This window comes from Falco biarmicus, unplaced genomic scaffold, assembly GCF_023638135.1.
Source record: "Falco biarmicus isolate bFalBia1 unplaced genomic scaffold, bFalBia1.pri scaffold_30, whole genome shotgun sequence".
NCBI classification, from domain to species: Eukaryota; Metazoa; Chordata; class Aves; order Falconiformes; family Falconidae; genus Falco; species Falco biarmicus.
Window position 1 is genome coordinate 383,563 of NW_026611861.1, and position 18,602 is coordinate 402,164.

General features: G+C 52.3%; 1 protein-coding gene and 1 pseudogene across 1 annotated transcript; both read right to left on the reverse strand.

Annotated features, from left to right (window-relative positions):
- Positions 1-212: 212 nt before the first annotated feature.
- On the reverse strand, positions 213-1,199 carry LOC130143456 (olfactory receptor 14A16-like). The gene has a single exon (XM_056326143.1). The coding sequence runs from the start codon at positions 1,149-1,151 to the stop codon at positions 213-215; it is 939 nt and encodes a 312-aa protein (XP_056182118.1). The 5' UTR covers positions 1,152-1,199.
- A 16,240-nt stretch (positions 1,200-17,439) lies between these two features.
- Positions 17,440-18,340, reverse strand: LOC130143478 (olfactory receptor 14C36-like; annotated as a pseudogene).
- Between the last annotated feature and the right edge of the window lie 262 nt (positions 18,341-18,602).

An 18,602-nucleotide genomic window follows, 5' to 3' on the forward strand; every position in this document is an offset into this window, starting at 1 on the left:
TTGGAATGAAGAATCCCAGACAAAATAAAGTTGCCTAATGGCCCTTTGGCTTTGTTAGATGAGGAGAGAGCAGGGCACCTTCAGAAAAGAAAATCACAGAAGGAATTAGAATGGGGATGACAACTTTATCAGAACTGAAATACCACAAGTAACTACAAAAAATTCAGAAGAGAGTCAGGGTCTGTGATGAACTACATTATAAATGCTATTCATCATTTTAATGCTTTAGAAGAACATCCAGCTATCAGTTTGCACATTGCACCCTTCAGCTCCTGGTTCCTCATGCTGTAGATGACGGGGTTCACTGCTGGAGGCACCACCAAGTAGAGAACTGACACCACCAGGTCCAGGGATGGGGAGGAGATGGAGGGGGGCTTCAGGTGGGCAAACATGCCAGTGCTGAGAAAGAGGGAGACCACGGCCAGGTGAGGGAGGCACGTGGAAAAGGCTTTGTGCCGTCCCTGCTCAGAGGGGATCCTCAGCACAGCCCTGAAGATCTGCACATAGGACAGAAGAATGAAAACAAAACAGCCAAATAATAAAGAAGCACCAGCCACAATTAGCCCCACTTCCCTGAGGTAGGTGTGTGAGCAGGAGAGCTTGAGGATCTGTGGGATTTCACAGAAGACCTGTCCCAGGGCATTGCCTTGGCAGAGCGGCAGTGACAGTGTATTGGCCGTGTGCAGCGCAGCATTGAGAAACCCACTGGCCCAGGCAGCTGCTGCCATGTGGACACAAGCTCTGCTGCCCAGCAGGGTCCCGTAGTGCAGGGGCTGGCAGATGGCCACGTAGCGGTCATAGGCCATGACGGTGAGGAGAGAACACTCTGCTGAAAGGAAAAAGACAATCAGGAAGAGCTGTGCAGCACATCCTGAGTAGGAGATGTCCCTGGTGTCCCAGAGGGAGTTGGCCATGGCTTTCGGGAGAGTGGTGGAGATGGAGCCCAGGTCGATGAGAGAGAGGTTGAGGAGGAAGAAGTACATGGGGGTGTGCAGGTGGTGGTCGCACACTATGGCAGTGATGATGAGTACGTTGGCCATGAGGGCAGCCAGGTAGATGCCCAGGGAGAGCCAGAAGTGCAAGAGCTGCAGCTCCCGCGTGTCTGCCAATGCCAGGAGGAGGAACTGGGTGATGGAGCTGCTGTTGGACATGTGCTGCCTCTGGGCATATGGTCCTGTCACAGGAGAAAAAGACAGTGATAATTTAGGGGAGACTTCTGCAAGCAAAATCAAAGCCATTTCCCACAGACCATCCCCCCGTCACACACAGACATCCCTCTCTTTTCTCGGAGACCTTCCTGCAGCTGTGTGGCTGCAGCCCTGCTTGGTGCTGGCCGTGTGGGTGATGAAGAGCAGGGCATCTGCCCACGGGCTCTTGACCAGCCAGCCCCACTCTGCAGCAGTGGGTGGGGGCAGGGACCAGTCCTGGTGTTTAACTTTGTCCTCTGAAACCAGTGCCAACGCGGAAGGGCTGGTCAGCGTCTGCAGCGCCAGTGCTAAGGAACGGGAAGGGTGAAGGCATTGTAAGAGAGCTTTAGTTTTTTTCACAGCTCCCCCCCATCTCTCCTGTTGAGTATTTTCAGATGTCAGAAAAGCAGAGCATTTTTGCTGCCCTCCGGGGGAACAGAGTGAGGTCTGTGAGGCAAGAGGATTGCCTGTGGGTGAGTGCCCAGTGAGGGGAGGTGGTCTGTCCTTCTGGTTCCCAGTTTCTATGGGCTTGCACCTTCCTGAGATGAATGGTGGCCACACTCCCATGTTACCCTGAAATACCACAAGGCACTGCTGAGAACGGACTGACCCACCACAGACCAGTAAAGGTTGTAGACTTTCATCAGAACTCAGCATCCCACCCACAGCAAAGGATACACAGCTCATTTCACCCACCCCAACAGTGTTTTCTCCATCACAGAAACTCTACGCTTCTATGTGGGGCTTTCAGATCACTAATGGGTGCGAGGGGACAGGTTTCCACTCTGGAGGGCAACTCGCTGCTTGGAAGGGAACTTCAAGGAGGTAGCCAAGTGCCCTAACAAGAGCATCAGGTTCAGGGAGAACCAGCCCATTGCCCAGCCCCACATAGGGCATTGCCCACAGCCCCACAGCTGAGAGGAAAGCTGGGACACTTGTTCCCATGGACACACCTGCAGGAGAGGACCCACAAGGTCAGAGTGTGACTCTGCAGCTGAAACACCCATCCCCAGAGAGCCTGACAGCAAGAGCTAGAGAATAAAACTAACCCAAAACGGCAGAGAAAGAAGTAAAATTGCACTGATGGTCTAGGTAAGAGTGTCCAGGGCGAGCGAGCCAGGCACTGAGGGCAGCGTTGCCCTTGCCCAGCTCTGCTCGCCACCTCCCACACACCAACATTGCCGGGCAGCTGCTCTCAGCCCCTGTGCTCTGCAGAGGGACCGGGGCACGTGGCTGCAGAGCTGCACCGCGGCTCTGCTGGAGCTCTGGCTGCAGAGGGGGTGGCTCACGCCTCGGGACCCCCAGCCCTGAGGGCAGAGGCTTTGCTGGGGGGAGAGCAGGCCAGGGGGATGCCTCAGAGAAAGGGGTCTGCACTGCACATGGTCAGAGAGAGCTTTCTGATTCTCCCTTCAACAACAATTCTGTCTGAAGTTTCCTATCAGTCCTTGCAACATCCTGGATGTCAGGAGACTTTCCTTGTGGGACGTATCTCCCTGTGCCAGGTCTTTCCCTGTCAGTGCTCACAGACCACATCTCTGCCTCTGTGCACTGGCCCCGCACAAACGTGCCTCTCTGAAGGGCACTGGCTGGGCACAGGGTCCTGTCCGCAGGGGGAAAAGGGCAGCTCAGAACGACCCTGATGGCTCCAGCAAAGGTGCTGCTGCTGCTGTTCATAGGCGGAGGAGTGGCTGAGGGCACTTCAGGAGGCTCCTGGCAGACCTCCTCATCACTCAGAGTTACAGCTGGCAGTCTCAGGGACATCTTCAAACTCGAGATCTCCATTAACATTTCTGCCTCCCCTCTCCTGCCCCCAACAACAGAAAACTGAAAACACAGATTGAGGAGAGCCCTGGATTTATCATAGCAATCCCTGCGCTGACCTTCGATATGAAAAGTCTCCAAAGAGAGACGAGACCCTTGTGTCTGACCAAGCTGCCCACGACCTGTGCTTTGGCAGCCCACTGTATCCGAGGGTGACTCTACCAACCTATCCAGGAGCCCCGCTGACAGCATCATTGAGTCAGAGCCCTTAAAACACCTACTCACATCTCCAGAGACTTATAGGAAATGAGCTTCAGCTGAAGATTTTTATTATGCAAGTTTGTGACAGAGTAAGGTTCAAAGAATGCCAGTAATGGTAGGCTGACTGCAAAACACGCTTGAAGCAACACACTGAGCAACAGCTACCGTGAGTTAGTGCTAGCATAAAGTTCTTACCCTATAGGCGTCCCTAGGGGGAACGACAGGTTCAGCCCATCCACTGATCCCAGAAGTTCCCATGGAGTCTCCACTCACTTATCCCCTCATTGTCCACTTTGACACTTCATAGCACGTTGCTTATTCATTTACCTACATGGGATAGGTTACAAGTTTCTCACTCGTGAGGTACGTTAGTGCTCACCCTCAGGCAGCACCACGGAAGGCTTTCACTGACTGCACACGCTCCCCAAGCGGGGTTTTGCCCGCGTTTGAGGGCTGTTTGACATGGAGGTTGCAATCTGTCACTACCACAGTTACCTTTGTCTTACTATTGGCTGGGGGTTTTTTGGTTTGTGTTTTTAGGTTTTTTTGGTTTTGGTTTTTTTTTTTTTTTTTTATATGTATGAGGGTTGAAAGACCTTACCAGCTTGTCTTCGGCTGTGGCCAGAACTTCCTTGCTTGAATGCTCCTTCCTTTGGCAATGGTGTTCTTTCCACCCCTTGTTCTATGTCACTCATCCTTCCCAAGGTGACTCCCTTGGTCAAGAAGTCCCTTCATTCCCAGAGAGTGGGTCCTCACTTGACCTCACTTTGTTCACAGAGGTGTTTATCAGATAGTGAACCACTGAATCACTGTGGTAATTGAGGAGTTTAGAACACCCGCCACCTCCGGACTTATTTCAGTCCTGGCCTAGTTCATTGTATTGACATTTTGGTGGAGCTTGAGTGACTCCAGTCATTCATATTGTTGTTACTGTTTGGTATCCTGTGCCCAGGGAGGTGTAGTAGGACCTTGGAGGTGGGTAACTTTGGCATGGAGGTGTGCATTGGTATTACAGGGAGATTATTTCATCTGAGGAAAGTCCTATCGCCTCAATGGTTGGCTCAGCAGTGGACAGCCTCTCGTAGCTTCTTATGTGACATCAGCTGTGTGGTACCATCAAGTTCCCCTTCCTGCAGGGAGCACAGCAGAGCTTGGCTGTGGGGTCTCCACTTGCTCCACCCTCCATTACTCCCATCAGCAGGTGCTGAGATGGCAGGGTGTGTTGCTTAGGGAGCTGTGGTAGAGTAGATTCCGTCCATGCCAACCATCCTAAAAGCGATGCAGTTATTTTAGCCTAGAAATCTTTCTATACTGCTAGGCTTCTGTTGGGTCCCAGTTTTCCCTAATTCCAAAGTAATGAGTAATTTTCCCAGAGGCAATTGAAACAGTAGACACAGAAAAAAGTCCCCTCAACCCCACTCTGTAGTGGGGTGAACTGGGAGTGACAATGCTGGAAAGCCCTTTGATGCCATGAGAACGTTTAATCTTTGATCACCCCAAGTTCCTCTTTCCCCCTTGCCATAAGGCAGGACAGACACCTGCAGAGCCCACAGCATAGTCCCTTGCTCCTTGGAACACCCTTAGCCAGACCAACCACAGCTCATGAGAGGGACGTCCAAAGGTCTTCCAAAAATCAGAAAGGCCTTTTCAGTGTGGTTTTGATGAGGAAAGCTTGAGGGTTTGTTCAGAGAAATCTCCCCTAACTTGTCACAGTCTTTTCCCTATTGGATAGGTCCCCATTCCCAGAGGCAGCAAATGCCCAGTGGCACCTTCATCGCCCAGTTCCTCCTCCTGGCATATGGAGACCCATGGGAGCTGCAGCTCTTGCACTTCTGGCTCTTCCTGAGCACCTGTCCTGGTTTCAACTGGGATAGAGTTAATTTTCTTCTTCAGTATATGATCTGTTTGGGCTATGATGTGAGAACAATGCTGAGAGCACACTCATGTTTTTAGTTGTTGCTGGGCGATGTTTATACTAAGTCAAGGACTTTTTGGTTCCTTGGGCACTGCCAGCGAGAGGGCTGGAGGGGCACGGGATATTGGGAGGGGACACAGCCAGGACAGGTGACCCAGGGTAGCCAAAGAGGTATTCCATACCATATGACGTCATGCTGAGTATATAAACTGGGGGAAGAGAAGGAAGTTGGGAACATCTGGCATTATGGCGTTTGTCTTCCCGAGTAACCATGGCACGTGATGGAGCCCTGCTGCCCTGGGGATGGCCGAACACCTGCCTGCCCATGGGAAGTGGGGAATGAATTCCTTGCTTTGTTTGCTTGTGCCCGCGGCTTTTTGCTTTGCCTATTAAGTTGTACTTATCTCAATCCTTGCGTTTTACATTCCTTCCCGATTTTCATCCCGATCCCTCTGGGTGAGGGAGGGGTGAGCAAGTGACTGCGTGGTGCTTGGTTGCCGGCCAGGGTTAAACCACGACACCACCGACCTGGCTGCCCTCATAACCAACGGCCTCGTCATCACTGCCGTCATCACCTCAACACCCGCATGTATTTCTTCCTCCTCAACCTCTCCCTCCTCGACCCGTGTTCCATCTCCACCACTCTCCCCAAAGCCCCAGAGGACCTTTGGTGCAGCTGAACCTCATGTCCAGGAAGGACAAAGTGCTTTGGAATGTGTCCTTGGCAATGGTACCTGTGATCCAGGAACACTGTGAAAATCATTGGTCTGTTCCTCAACTGCCTCAGCACAGGGATGATAATCAACGGTGCTGGCTAACTGGGGAGGCCCCAGAAGACTGGGGGTTAGTCAAAGTGGTGCCCACCTGCAAGATGGGCAGGAAGGAGGATCTGGAGAACTACAAGCCTGTAAACCCAATCCTTGTGTCAGAGAAGGTCATGGACGACAACTAGGTTGCTCAGGCAATTGTTGCCCTTGTTGAAGCCATGCTGGCTGTGCTGAATTACCTCCCTGTTCACCGTTGGCCTTAGCACAGCTTCTAGGAGGATCTTTTCCATGATCTTCCCAGGCACGGAGCTGATGCTGACAGGTGGCCAGTTCCCAGGGTTCCTCTTTCTACCCTTTTGAAGGATGCGTGCAATGTCTCTCTTTTTCCAGTCACCAAGAACTTCACCTGAGTGACTTGACATTTCCAATAGCATGGAGGGTGGCTTGGCGACTCCATCAGCCAGCTCCCTCAGGACTCAGGCATTCATCTAGTCAGGTCCCACAGACTTACTCATGTTCAGGTTCCCCATGTCTGTTGTTACTGGTTTGCCAGTTGTGTTTGTTGGGGGTGCACATTTAATTTGTCCTTCATTCTCTAAGTGACATGCCTAGACCAGTCCTTCTTCTCCTTCTTCTTTGAGTCCCGTGCCATGTTCAGATCCAGCCACACTTTGTCCCTCCTGACACATCCCTACGTAACTGGGCAGCATCCCTATACCCTTTGCAGGATCCATGGCCCTCCTTCCACATCCTCTGCAATTCCTGGATGGACCTCTTCAATTGGGTACATCTGACAGTTGACGGGATGTGTCAGGAAGACTCTCAGAGTTTCTGTAATGCAGAGGAGAAGGAGATGCTCCAGAGGAGGGCTTCCTTGCCACACCATCAGGGGAGAAGGCATGGCGGCTCTCTGCTCCCAGGCACAGCTGCAGGGGTGTGAAGTTGCTGTGTGTGGAACAAGGGGTGCCCAAGGCCGTCTGGGCTGAGTGGGTGGTGGGAGACTAGAATTCATGTTGCTGGTTTGGAGCAGGCACTGAGAACCCAGCTCTCGTTAGCACTTTTCTGAGCTGCTCCTTTGGCCCTGCACACAGCAGGATGGCCCTGGGCAGTGCCGTGCTGCCAGGAGGGTGCAGAAGGGCAGAGCTGAGCACGGAGCGGGTGGGATGGCTATGTGAGTCCTGAGTAGCTCGGAGGCATGGGGCCAGAGAAGCAGCTCCAGGCAGGGACAGCTCCAGGCAGCAGAGACGTGGGCAGGCAGCAAGAGGGAGCTGCTCCCAGAAACACTGTGGGAGGGGGGATTCAGGCATCTCCCTGCCATCCCCTGCAGGGCAGGCACCTTCCCTGGAGAAAGCCCCTGCTCTTCTTTACCATCAGCATAGCCTCTGCACTTAGAGCCATGGGCTCGGTCGCCTTCTCCGTGGCCTCACCCCAGAAGGGGAGAAATCACCAAATACCCTCCCAGCTGCCCCATCTGCCTCCACTGGTAGCAGCGCTGCAGCGTTTGTCCATCTTCCCCCCTTCTGTCTCTGCTCCTCGTGCTCTTATCACTCAACTTGGATGCGGCGTGGGACTCAGAAGCACTTGAGAGACCAGCCTGAGGGGTCTTGCCATACAGGTTAGCCTATGGCAGTAAGGTCTCCCAATTGCCTCCTGATACCTAAGCTCCCAGAAGTCCAAAAGAGACACCTCTCACTTCAGGACACCCCACCTTCAGGAGCTGGGTGGCTGCAGGCTGCGCTCCAGAAGGGCACAACTCTCCGGTGGCATCGCTGTGTGATCAGGGAGCCCCATGGAGAAGACACCCCAGGAATGCTGCTGGGTAGCTGTGCACAGGCAGCTGCAATGTGCCCTCTGTGTCCCTGGCTGCAGGGGCAGAGCGGAGATCCTTCTCAGGTATGATGAGGCAGCATGAGGAGTTTGCAGATCGGTACTTGGAAACTGGATGCCTCTGCTCTCGGCAGCGTCCAGTTCCTTCTCTGGGAAGCACTGGGGGTGATAGTCCTGCAGGTCAAGGAGCTGCCAGCACAGGGCAGCTGAAACCAGGGCGGGTGGACAGACTGGCTGTCCTCAGTCCGCACAAAGGGACTGTCTCTTTGCCTCTCAGGGCCCACCTGATGGCACCTGGAGTGCAGCAGGAATGGCAGTGCCAAAACCACTCCTCAGCTGTGGTGGGGCAACCGGAACAAAATACACAGAGAAAAATCCCCTCAACTCCGCTCCATAGTTGGGTGAACACGGGGTGGCAATGCTGTGAAGCCCTTTGATGCCCTGAGTGTATTTAATCCTAGATCACGCCACGTTCCTATTTCGCTACTGCTGTAGGGAAGGACTGACTCCTGCAGAGCCCACAGCAGAGTCTCCTACTCCCTGGAGCACCCTCAGCAAAAACCAACTCATGAGAGATCTAGTAAAGGTCTTCGGGAAAGCAGAGAGGCCTTTTCAGTGGGGTTCCTCTGAGAAATATGTTAGATTTTGCTCAGCAAAGTCTTGCCTAACCCTTTTCCCTCTCAGACAATCTCTATGCCAGGAAGCACCAGATGCCAAGTGGCGACTCCTTAACCCAGTTCCTCCTCCTGGCATTGGCAGACACGCGGGAGCTGCAGGTCTTGCACTTCTGGCTCTCCTGGGCATCTCCCTGGCTGCCCTCATGGCCAACAGCCTCATCGTCACCACTGTACTGTGCAATCACCTCCTCCACACCCCCATGTGCTTCATCCTCATAACCTCTACCTCCTCGACCTGGGCTCCATCCCCACCATTCTCCCCAAAGCCATGCTCAGTTTCCTGTACGACCAGAGCCATCTCTTACTGAGGATTTGCTGCCAAGCACTTACTGATTCTCTTTTTCATTTCAGCAGAGTATTTTCTTCTCACTGTGATAGCTTATGACTGCTTATGAGATTTGCCATCTACCTCGCAAACCTGACAGCCTGCAGTTGTGTGTGAGGAGCTCCACAGTGGATGTCATTTCCCTCAGCTTTACAAATGTCTTCCCATGGTCTCCCTCAGCGTTGTTCTACCCAAGCGAGGCCATGAACCTCTGGGTGCAAACAGAAAGAGAAGAGTAAAACACCAGCTGGATGGTCAGGCTGAGAGAGCAGTGGGGAAGGGCTCACACCCCACCTGGAGGCCACTGGGACATACTGGGGCAGTGTGGGCACCACAGGGGACTCTCCTGCTTACAGTTTAAGAGCTGGAAAGATAATCCAGTGGAGGCAACTCTCACAGTGTCTGTCGGTGGCACCAAACTGAGAGGACCATCCCTGTGCCCTAGGGATGCCATGGAGGGGAACCCTGGCAGGTGGGGTGGCCGCCCTGTCAGGAGCTGCACAGATGCAGGACGGACCAAGGGCAGAGCCTGCACCTCCCTCGGGTGGACTAACACCCTGCAGCTGCAGGGCCTGGGACCTGCCTGGCTGGGCAGTGTCTGTGCAGAAAAGGCCCTGGTGGTGCTGGGGGACAGAAGGCAAAACACAATCCCAGCCCGTGACCTGGTAGCAGAGGCAGCCAGCCGTGCCCTGGAGCGTATGAAGAGGTGCCTTGACAATACAGTGAGGGAAATTATTTTTTTTCCACATTATCATCACTCATAACACCACATGTAGACCGCTGTGTTAATATTTTGGCCTTGACTGGGGAGGGAAGAGGGGAGGAAGCGGCTGGGTGGCTGCTGGGCTTTTGGCCAGAGACAAGCCGTTACAGCAAGGAAGGTGTGTATGTGGGAGGGAGTTCAGGAAGGAAGGGAGGCAGCAGAATGTCCCCAGGACTTGGAGGGCCATGGAGTCATTTCATTGGCCACCCCATTCAGAATGAAGCTGGGAAGTGAGCCTGAAATTCCGAACCAACAAGGTCAATAGACAGGCCAGGCTGTTCCTGTGGTTGTGCCTGGACACCCGCACACCTACAGCACAGGTTGTGCTGGGGCTGAATCTCCTGCCTGGCTTCAATGGCCTCCCGAAGCCATGGACAAAGCTTTGGGTGGAGGCCCCAGGGGAGGCTGGTCAGGGCCAGGAAGGCCTAGGGATGCTCTCAGGGCCCTGCCCCCATGGGATCCCACCTGCCAGTGCCCTCAGCAGGCCAGGTTCTCCTTCCCTCCTGTCCTGGGCTGTGCTCTGCTGCTCTCCATCCACACATGCCTGGGCATCAGGGACACCACAACTGCACACTACTAGAAGCAAGGTGGCCCTGGTCTTCAAATCCCTGAGCAGCTTGTCGTCTTTGGGGAGACCCAGGTGCAGGTGAGCATCAGAGTGGGTGGCCTGGTTGGTCTGGGGGACTCTCCCACAAAGACCTGGGCTCCTGGCATCCTTGCTTACCTGTGCAGTGATCACCAAGGAGACTGATTCCCCCAGAAGAGACAGGCTCTGTGATCCACAGGTTTCCTCAGGTCATTTCAAGAAGACATTGTTCATGCCTCACCCTGACTGTATGACCTGTCGCTCTGTCCTGGCTCGGGCTGGCATGGAGTGCATTTTCTTCACAGCAGCCCTTCTGGTGCTGTGCTTTGCATCTCTTCCCAAGGCAGCGCTGACCACACACCAGTGTTTTGGCCACCGCTGCAGAGTAATCACCAAGGCTTCTCTTTCTCACACTCTGCCTGCGCTACAAGGAGACTGGGGGGATGCAAGGAGCTTGGGCAGCTGACCCCCACTGACCACAGCGATATTGCATATCCCAGGACGTTGTGCTCATCAATAACAGCTCGGGGAAAGGAGGATGAAAAGAGGACATTTGTGATCATGGTATTTGTCTTCCCGTGTCACTGACAGATTGCTGAAGAGCAGCTTTTCTGGGGATGGCTGAACCCCTGCTGCCCATGGCAAGGAGTGAGCGAATTGCTCATGTTGCTCTCCTTGCACACAAAGCTTTTGCTTCTCCTGTTGAACTGTTATTTTCCTAACCTGTGAGTTTTCTTCTGATCCTCTCCCCCATCACGCTGGGCATGGAAGGGGTCAGTGAGCAACAGATGCTGGGCATTTGCGTGCTGGCCAGTGTCAAACCACAACTAATTCCTCCCTCAGTGCCACCCTGGCTGCTCTCCCCTTTGATCCACACTCAAGCTCTCACCCAACCTCATTGCCTGTCCAATACAAGAGCTCCATGTATCTGAGCTGCCCTGAAATCGCACAGAGCGCCCCCCTCCCCTCATCTTTCCCATAGGTCTCCCCCACAGACCTTGTGTCTCCATCCACCGCCAAAGGCGTGGGAGCTGCCCTGCCCCTCCTCAGCGCTTACGGCACTGATGTCACAGCTCTGTGGTGGCACAGGGGGCTCCTGCTGCCCACACCCCAGGCAGTGGGCTCTGGGGCCCGTGTGGGCTGCAGCACCTCAGGTGTGGCACCAGGGCCAAGGGCAGGCTTGTCACACGGACACCGGTACCCAGGGATGGGAGCCCTTGTGTGGGAGGGGTTTGCTGCCCAGCAGAGGATGCTGGAGCGGGTGGCAGGGGGCAGCAGAAGGATGAAGTACATTCCCACCACGAGAGCAAGGGCTGCAGTCCCCGAGGCCAGAGGGCAACAGGCCTGGGCTGCGCAGCCCTGGCAGGAGAGGGCTTTGCTCTCCCAGGTGACTCTGTAGCACCCTGCGGCCTGTGCCAGAGCTGAAGCTCGTCTCCAAGATGGGCAAGATGCTGCTGCTGGTGCTGAGCGCGCCCCTGGGGGAGGCCAGCCCGTGATCCAGCCCTCCTGGGGCTATCCTGCTGGTGGCAGGCTGGCCAGAGAGCAGCTCTGCAGAGAAGGACCTTTGGGTGCCAGAGGACAAGCAGCTGAGCAGGAGCCATCGATGCACCCTCATGGCAAAGGCCAACGGCCCCCTGGGCTGCATTAGGAAAAGCATCGCTGGCTGATGGGGGGAGGTGACCCTTCCCCTCCTCTCAGCACTGCTGAGGCCACATCTGGAGTGCCGTATCCATGGCTGGGCTTCCCAGAGCAAGGGAGTTGTTGACCTACTAAAGTCCTGCAAAAGGCCACCAAGCTTCTTGAAGGGACTGGAACATGGCTCCCAGGAAGACAGGGTGAGAGATCTACAACTGTTCAGTGTGGAGAAGAAAAGGCTCTGAGAGTCTTATTAATGTATGCAGCATTCCATGCGAGCCAAGGTTACACTTTTTGAACTGAGGATGTTCAACCACTGCAGGTAGTTGCCAAGAGTGGTTATGGAAAGTCCACCCCTTGACATATTCCAAACCTACCGAGCCAAGGCCTTGTACAACCGGCTTGAGCTGGCTGCACGTTTTAAACTAATTGGTTCTTGAAGCTAAGCCTTGCATACTAGGCAGTCCCTGATTGGTGGTTAACTACCATCAATTAACCACAAGGTGTTACCTTTCCTTGGCGCCAAGCTTGGTGCCATCCGTCTCCCACTCCCCTGTGCTCTGTAAACATGCCTCATCATGTTAATTGTTGTCTAGACAAGCTCGAGCACATTCCCCTCAGCTAACTGATTGCCACGCATGGTCCTAGTTTCCAGACCGCTCCTGCATCTCCCCCTTCCTGTTGCACAAAAGAACCCCTGAAACAGAGCAAAAACATGGCACAAGTAATAGAACAAATAAAAAACCAACTAAGACATATTATCAATGTCAAAATAACCCACTGTCTTTGTTCCGTACAGTTTTACACTTTCCCCTTTTTGTTTTTGAACAGCTAGTACCAGGTTTGCCATGTTCTGCGGGGCGCTGGATAACATGACAGCAACCAAGGCAATAGCAAACAAACAATACTGCCAATTGAGTGAATGGATGCCAAAAAAAGGCTGAAATTTTCTCAGATTTTGTTAACATGTTGCTGCAATGGGGCGCCTAAAATCCACACAGCGCATACCATCAAAATCCTCACAGCCATGTCCCTGAACAAACAACAAAAAGCAGCGGCAATTTTGACTCACATTCTTAACTGACTACCAAACAAGGTGATTTAACTCTTTAATGCTTTCCCTGCTGTTACTCTGGATAAGAGAAGAACCGCTGCGACACGTTCCCATCATAGCCTCCTACTGCATTAGCATCTACAGAAAGACAATTATCGACAAAGTGTAAACAATATCAGCTTCTTTTGGATTAACATTATACATAGACGGACGGGCACACCATACAAGAACTGGTTCAGTCAAAAAGTTCGAAACATCGCATGCCTTCTCTGAACATACCTCTGGGGTCATTCCCCTCATTCCCTCTCTTTTTTTATGCAAAGAGAAACACTTTCACCAAAACAGAGAAGCCCCTATTTACATCTCTGAGCCCGGACACAAACCACAGCTGTATGCGCCACCAGGCTCAGGGCAGAAATCATTCAGCAGTTACATAGCTGTATATCACTACAAGCATGCAGACACCTATTTATCACTAGATAACCGTGTTTATCTTTCCTACTCTCCTTCACAATACCCAGCTGTTCTCTCATCTCTTGTTAGGTCAAATATTCTCCAGCTTCCTCTCCTACATCTCTCTTCAGACATTATCCTCCTCTTTTTTGCTTGTTAATTGCGACAAGGCAAAGGTTGTGTGTAGCTGGGTGACCATGACCTGATTTATGTTACAATCAACTAAACACTGAATACAGGAAAAAAAAAAGGTATGGGAGACATAAGGCAAACATCAATAAGGTGGTTAAAGATAATTATAATAAATCCTGTAATACTTTTGAGTCATGGCCCAAAGTTTCCCAGCCGTGAGAAGAGACCAACGGCATCCCACCACTGGCTCTGCTGCAGATCTTTGTTTTAAGGCTTTTGAGTTTTGTATACTTTTGTAAATTAATTCACAGTGGTCACTCAGATTCACGTAACACATCCTACCAAAGTCTTCACACTTGTGTCCCTGTGCTAATAATAAAAATCAATAGCAACTCGGTTCTGTAGCAACATATGATGGACAGAATCAACATCTGTTAATACGCCAGAAAAAAAAATTAGTATTTTTAGTATTACTTTGTTTAGCAAGCTAGCAGCCTAATTTACTAAGCAAGTTAAGAGTGTGTACTATTCTTACAGAAGAGATTAGAGAAGCAAAAATGTGTTATGCTGCATTCCAGAACTCAGCCTGAGAATTACAGTCTGCTGTGAGTTCTGCGTTACAATCATTTGACGCATGTTGGGGTTGCGATTGTGAAAGTTGCCCGTTTACAATTTTCATTGACATTATCACAGCTAGTTGTTTTAAAAGCAACCCTTGAGCTTCCTGAAGTTCGACTTGTTGCAAAATATTCTGAAGCCAATCAATCAAGTTAGTATTAAAGTTAGTGACTCTCTAGGACCCTGCAAGACTGTGGCAAGACTCCCGCACCCTGACTGCTTTAATAGCCATCTCATTCATTTGCAGACAGTCGTCCCTGGCATACCTTGCCTGAGTCACAGAATCGGCACAGTTAATTGCTCCAGCCAACTGCTCATAGTTAACAGCAATTCCCCGATTAAGGTTTTCAGTCAAGGCCACTACACATAGCTCACAAAAATCAAATAACCACATCATATACGGTATCAGTTAGTACCATACAAAGCAGTAACTTCCAATCATGCCGTGTGAGTGTATAAGGCTCTGCCATCACTTCAAGAAGGGACATAGCAAATGCATTATAAATCCTCCCTTCCCCCACTGCTTTGCTTAACCCTTTAACAGCCTCGTATTGCACAGGCTGCCACTCTGCAGGTTGATTTGTCTGACAAAATACTGAACATGCCCTAGCAACTCCCCAAACCCATCACTGAACTGATTCCCACTTGCATTCCTGCCACCAATCCCTCACACTCCCTTTCACCCTCCCCAAAAATACAATCAATGCATCAGGAGAGACAAGGGGATGGGGGAAAGGTCTAGCTCTTTTCCAGATCTATAGGACCTGGATCAAAAGGTTTATCAGTGTCAATAAAATCATTGTCCGAGTTGTCCTGTTCCCGTGCTTGGTCCTGTGTTGTGAGGGTCGCTGCAATCAGTGACAGAAGCTTTGGGGGCAGAGGAGGTGTGGACAGAATCGCCATCGCTGACGGTGTCTTGAGAAGAGTCGCGCTGTCGGTGGAATTTACAGCTTCCTCTGGTTTAGCACCGCTAGTAGAATTAGTCCACACTTGGCAAAGAGTAGTCAGAATTTGCCACCAAGATGTTAAATGCATTCCCGACACGGAGTTCCCCTCCGCGGCAGCATCATACAATTGGCTGCTGTATGTACACACTTTCATTCTTTCAAAGTCTCTAAGGTTTCTTGGCTGCTCACCTGTCTTGATGAATACAGGTGTTATCCTCGGGGTTTAGGTTGTCCGCCTGGTCCAGCCAGCAAGACGATCGTTCAGCCAAGACATCTCCTCCAGAACGCAGCCCTCTTCCACGAGCTGGCTTTTTGTACCGACCAGTTCCATCCTTATTCTTCCAAGGCTTGGGAACACCACCATAGGGGTCACCATTTGAGGAGACTGAGGCACGGACTGCCAGATCTGACTAGAAGACCCTTTATGAGTCCATATACGTCTCTTTCTGGGGACGAAGCCTGATTCCCCGTTACGGATTTCCCACAGCTCACCTCTCAACTCCGGAGGGATTTCAGGCCGGCTCCTGCTTCCTTTCAGCAGATCATTCAAAGTTCTGTGGGATTCGCTGCATGTCGCTCAGATAGGCGATTCGAGAGCCCTTCATGTTAGATCCTTAAACGCATCACGTCGGGGTCACCAATTTGCGGTGAATGAAGAGACAGGACGCAGCTTGATGCAAGCAAATGTCAATTTATTGTACAGAAGCACGCGTTTTTATACACTTTCAGAAGCTGCGCGTTTTAAACTAATTGGTTCTTGAAGCTAAGCCTTGCATACTAGGCAATCCCTGATTGGTGGTTAACTACCAGCAATTAACCGCAAGGTGTTACCTTTCCTTGGCGCCAAGCTTGGCGCCATCCGTCTCCCACTCCCCTGTGCTCTGCAAACATGCCTCATCATGTTAATTGTTGTCTAGACAAGCTCGAGCGCATTCCCCTCAGCTAACTGATTGCCGCGCATGGTCCTAGTTTCCAGACCACTCCTGCAGCTGGCCGTGCCTCTCCTAGCGGGTTTCCCTGGGTGATCTCCAGAGGTCCCTTCCAATGTCAACGTTCTCTGTCATTCTCTGAGTTTCAAGGACACAAGCAAGACAGAATGAAATGAACAATGCATACCCTTGACCGCAAAGATAGCAGGGTCTATGGAGAGGACCCACGCTGGAGCAGGGCAGAAGTGTGACGAGGAAGGAGCAGCAGCGGTTTCCTGTGCCATCAACCCTCTTCAACATCCCCCCTACACCTCTCAGGGTGTGCTTGTGTAGGTGAATTGGGATCAATGGAGTAATTTAGCCCTGGGAGAAACTGGGGAATGGTCTTCAATGTTTTAGTCATTGTTTCTCACAATCAACATCTTGTTTTAATTGGCAATGAATGAAATTGATCTTTGGCAAGACAACACATCTTTGGCTATGACAGGGATCGGTAAGTAGTCTCTCTGCCTGTACCTTGACTCAGGAGCATCACTGGTTTATTTTCTCCCTTTGTCCTGTTGAGTCAGGGGAGCAGATGAAGAGCTGGGTGGCTGGCTGGGTGCTGGCCATGGTTAACCCTCCACAGGACCACATCAGGACTGCTGAGCCCACAGTGGGGCTCCCCCGCACAAGAAAGACCCTGCCAGACTGGAGCAAGTCCTGCAGAAGCCAGAAGGATGGTTGGGACCTGGATCATGTTATGGACAAGGAGAGGCTGAGAAACTGGGGTTTTTTTGAGATAACATCGAGAGTGAAAGACTGGACCCAGGCCAGTTGGTGGGATCTCCGTCAGTGGTTTACTTCACTATTTGTCAAAGCAAAGCCGTGAGGACATGATCTATTTGGAGATGTCTGACCACAGCCTTGGCTGAGTGGCCAACTGTGGCAAGAGCTATGGGACTTGTGTGTAACCAGTGACAGGAGGAAAGTGGCTCCATTTACATTTAGAGTTGCAATGGAGTTGGGTATCACTGAGCCACTAAGGATGACAGAGCTGACCATGCAGCAAATGTTCCTCGTAGCGACTGGGGTGTACAACAAGCAAAGGAAACGACTGATACTTAGGACATCTTGGGGCACCTGGGGCAGCTTCCCCTGGGTATCCAGGGAACATGGCACTGAGCAGAGCCCTGTGTCCCACCCGATTACTGCCTTGCTTCCTTCACCGTGACCCAAGGATTTGCACCAGGACACCCTGCCGTGTGCCCCCACCCTGTTATTTGCCCCAACTTTGCACACTCACACAGCTGAGCTCTACACTGGTGCTTTACTCTCTGGGGAACTTGATAGATATCTTCACTACACAAGCCCCTTAAATTACAGAGATGTGACACAGGAGTCCAGCTGCACCATCCTGGATGCAAACGTACAAAAGCCTCTGGGTCAGGCAGGCTGGGTTCATTCCTTTGAGGAAGTGGAGTGCATGCAAACATTCTAGGAGAAACACAATTGTGACGTTAAAAGTGCTAAATGCACAGGATGTTCCAGAGATGACCAGGAAATGCCTTGTGAGGAGATTCAGGCAGTTCAGTGCTGCTGAGAGACACCTGACTGCATCAGCTTCTTCAGTGCGTCCTTCAGCTCCTGGTTCCTCATGCTGTAGATGAGGGGGTTCACTGCTGGAGGCACCACCAAGTACAGAACTGCCACCACCAGGTCCAGGGATGGGGAGGAGATGGAGGGGGGCTTCAGGTGTGCAAACATGCCAGTGCTGAGAAAGGGAGATCACGGCCAGGTGAGGGAGGCACGTGGAAAAGGCTTTGTGCCGTCCCTGCTCAGAGGGGATCCTCAGCACAGCCCTGAAGATCTGCACATAGGACAGCACAATGAAAATGAAACATCCACAGACTAAACAGGAACTAATCACTAGAAGCCCCACTTCCCTGAGGTGGGTGTGTGAGCAGGAGAGCTTGAGGATCTGTGGGATTTCACAGAAGACCTGTCCCAGGGCATTGCCGTGGCAGAGCGGCAGTGACAGTGCATTGGCCGTGTGCAGCGCAGCATAGAGAAACCCACTGGCCCAGGCAGCTGCTGCCATGTGGACACAAGCTCTGCTGCCCAGCAGGGTCCCGTAGTGCAGGGGCTGGCAGATGGCCACGTAGCGGTCATAGGCCATGACGGTGAGGAGAGAACACTCCGCTGAAAGGAAAAAGACAATCAGGAAGAGCTGTGCAGCACATCCAGGGTAGGAGATGTCCCTGGTGTCCCAGAGGGAGTTGGCCATGGCTTTGGGGAGAGTGGTGGAGATGGAGCCCAGGTCGATGAGAGAGAGGCTGAGGAGGAAGAAGTACATGGGGGTGTGCAGGTGGTGGTCGCACACTACTGTGATGATGATGAGGCCATTGGCCACGAGGGCAGCCAGGTAGATGCCCAGGGAGAGCCAGAAGTGCAAGAGCTGCAGCTCCCGCGTGTCTGCCAATGCCAGGAGGAGGAACTGGGTGATGGAGCTGCTGTTGGACATCTGCTGCCTCTGAGCATGGGGACCTGCTCATGGAGGAAAAGTAGTGACAAGTCAGGCAATTCTTCTGTTAAGGCAAGTGAAAGCCGTTTCTCCTAGTTGCGCCCCCGCTGCCCCAGGTCCCCCCCTCTGCCGTTCCTAGGAGAGCTCCCTTCCGAGCCGTGGCTGGAGCTGCGCTGAGTGCTGGCCGAGTGTGCTGTGAGGAGCAGGGGCTGTGCCCGCTGGCTGCCCAGCAGTGAGCCCTGCTCTGCAGCAGGGGCTTCAT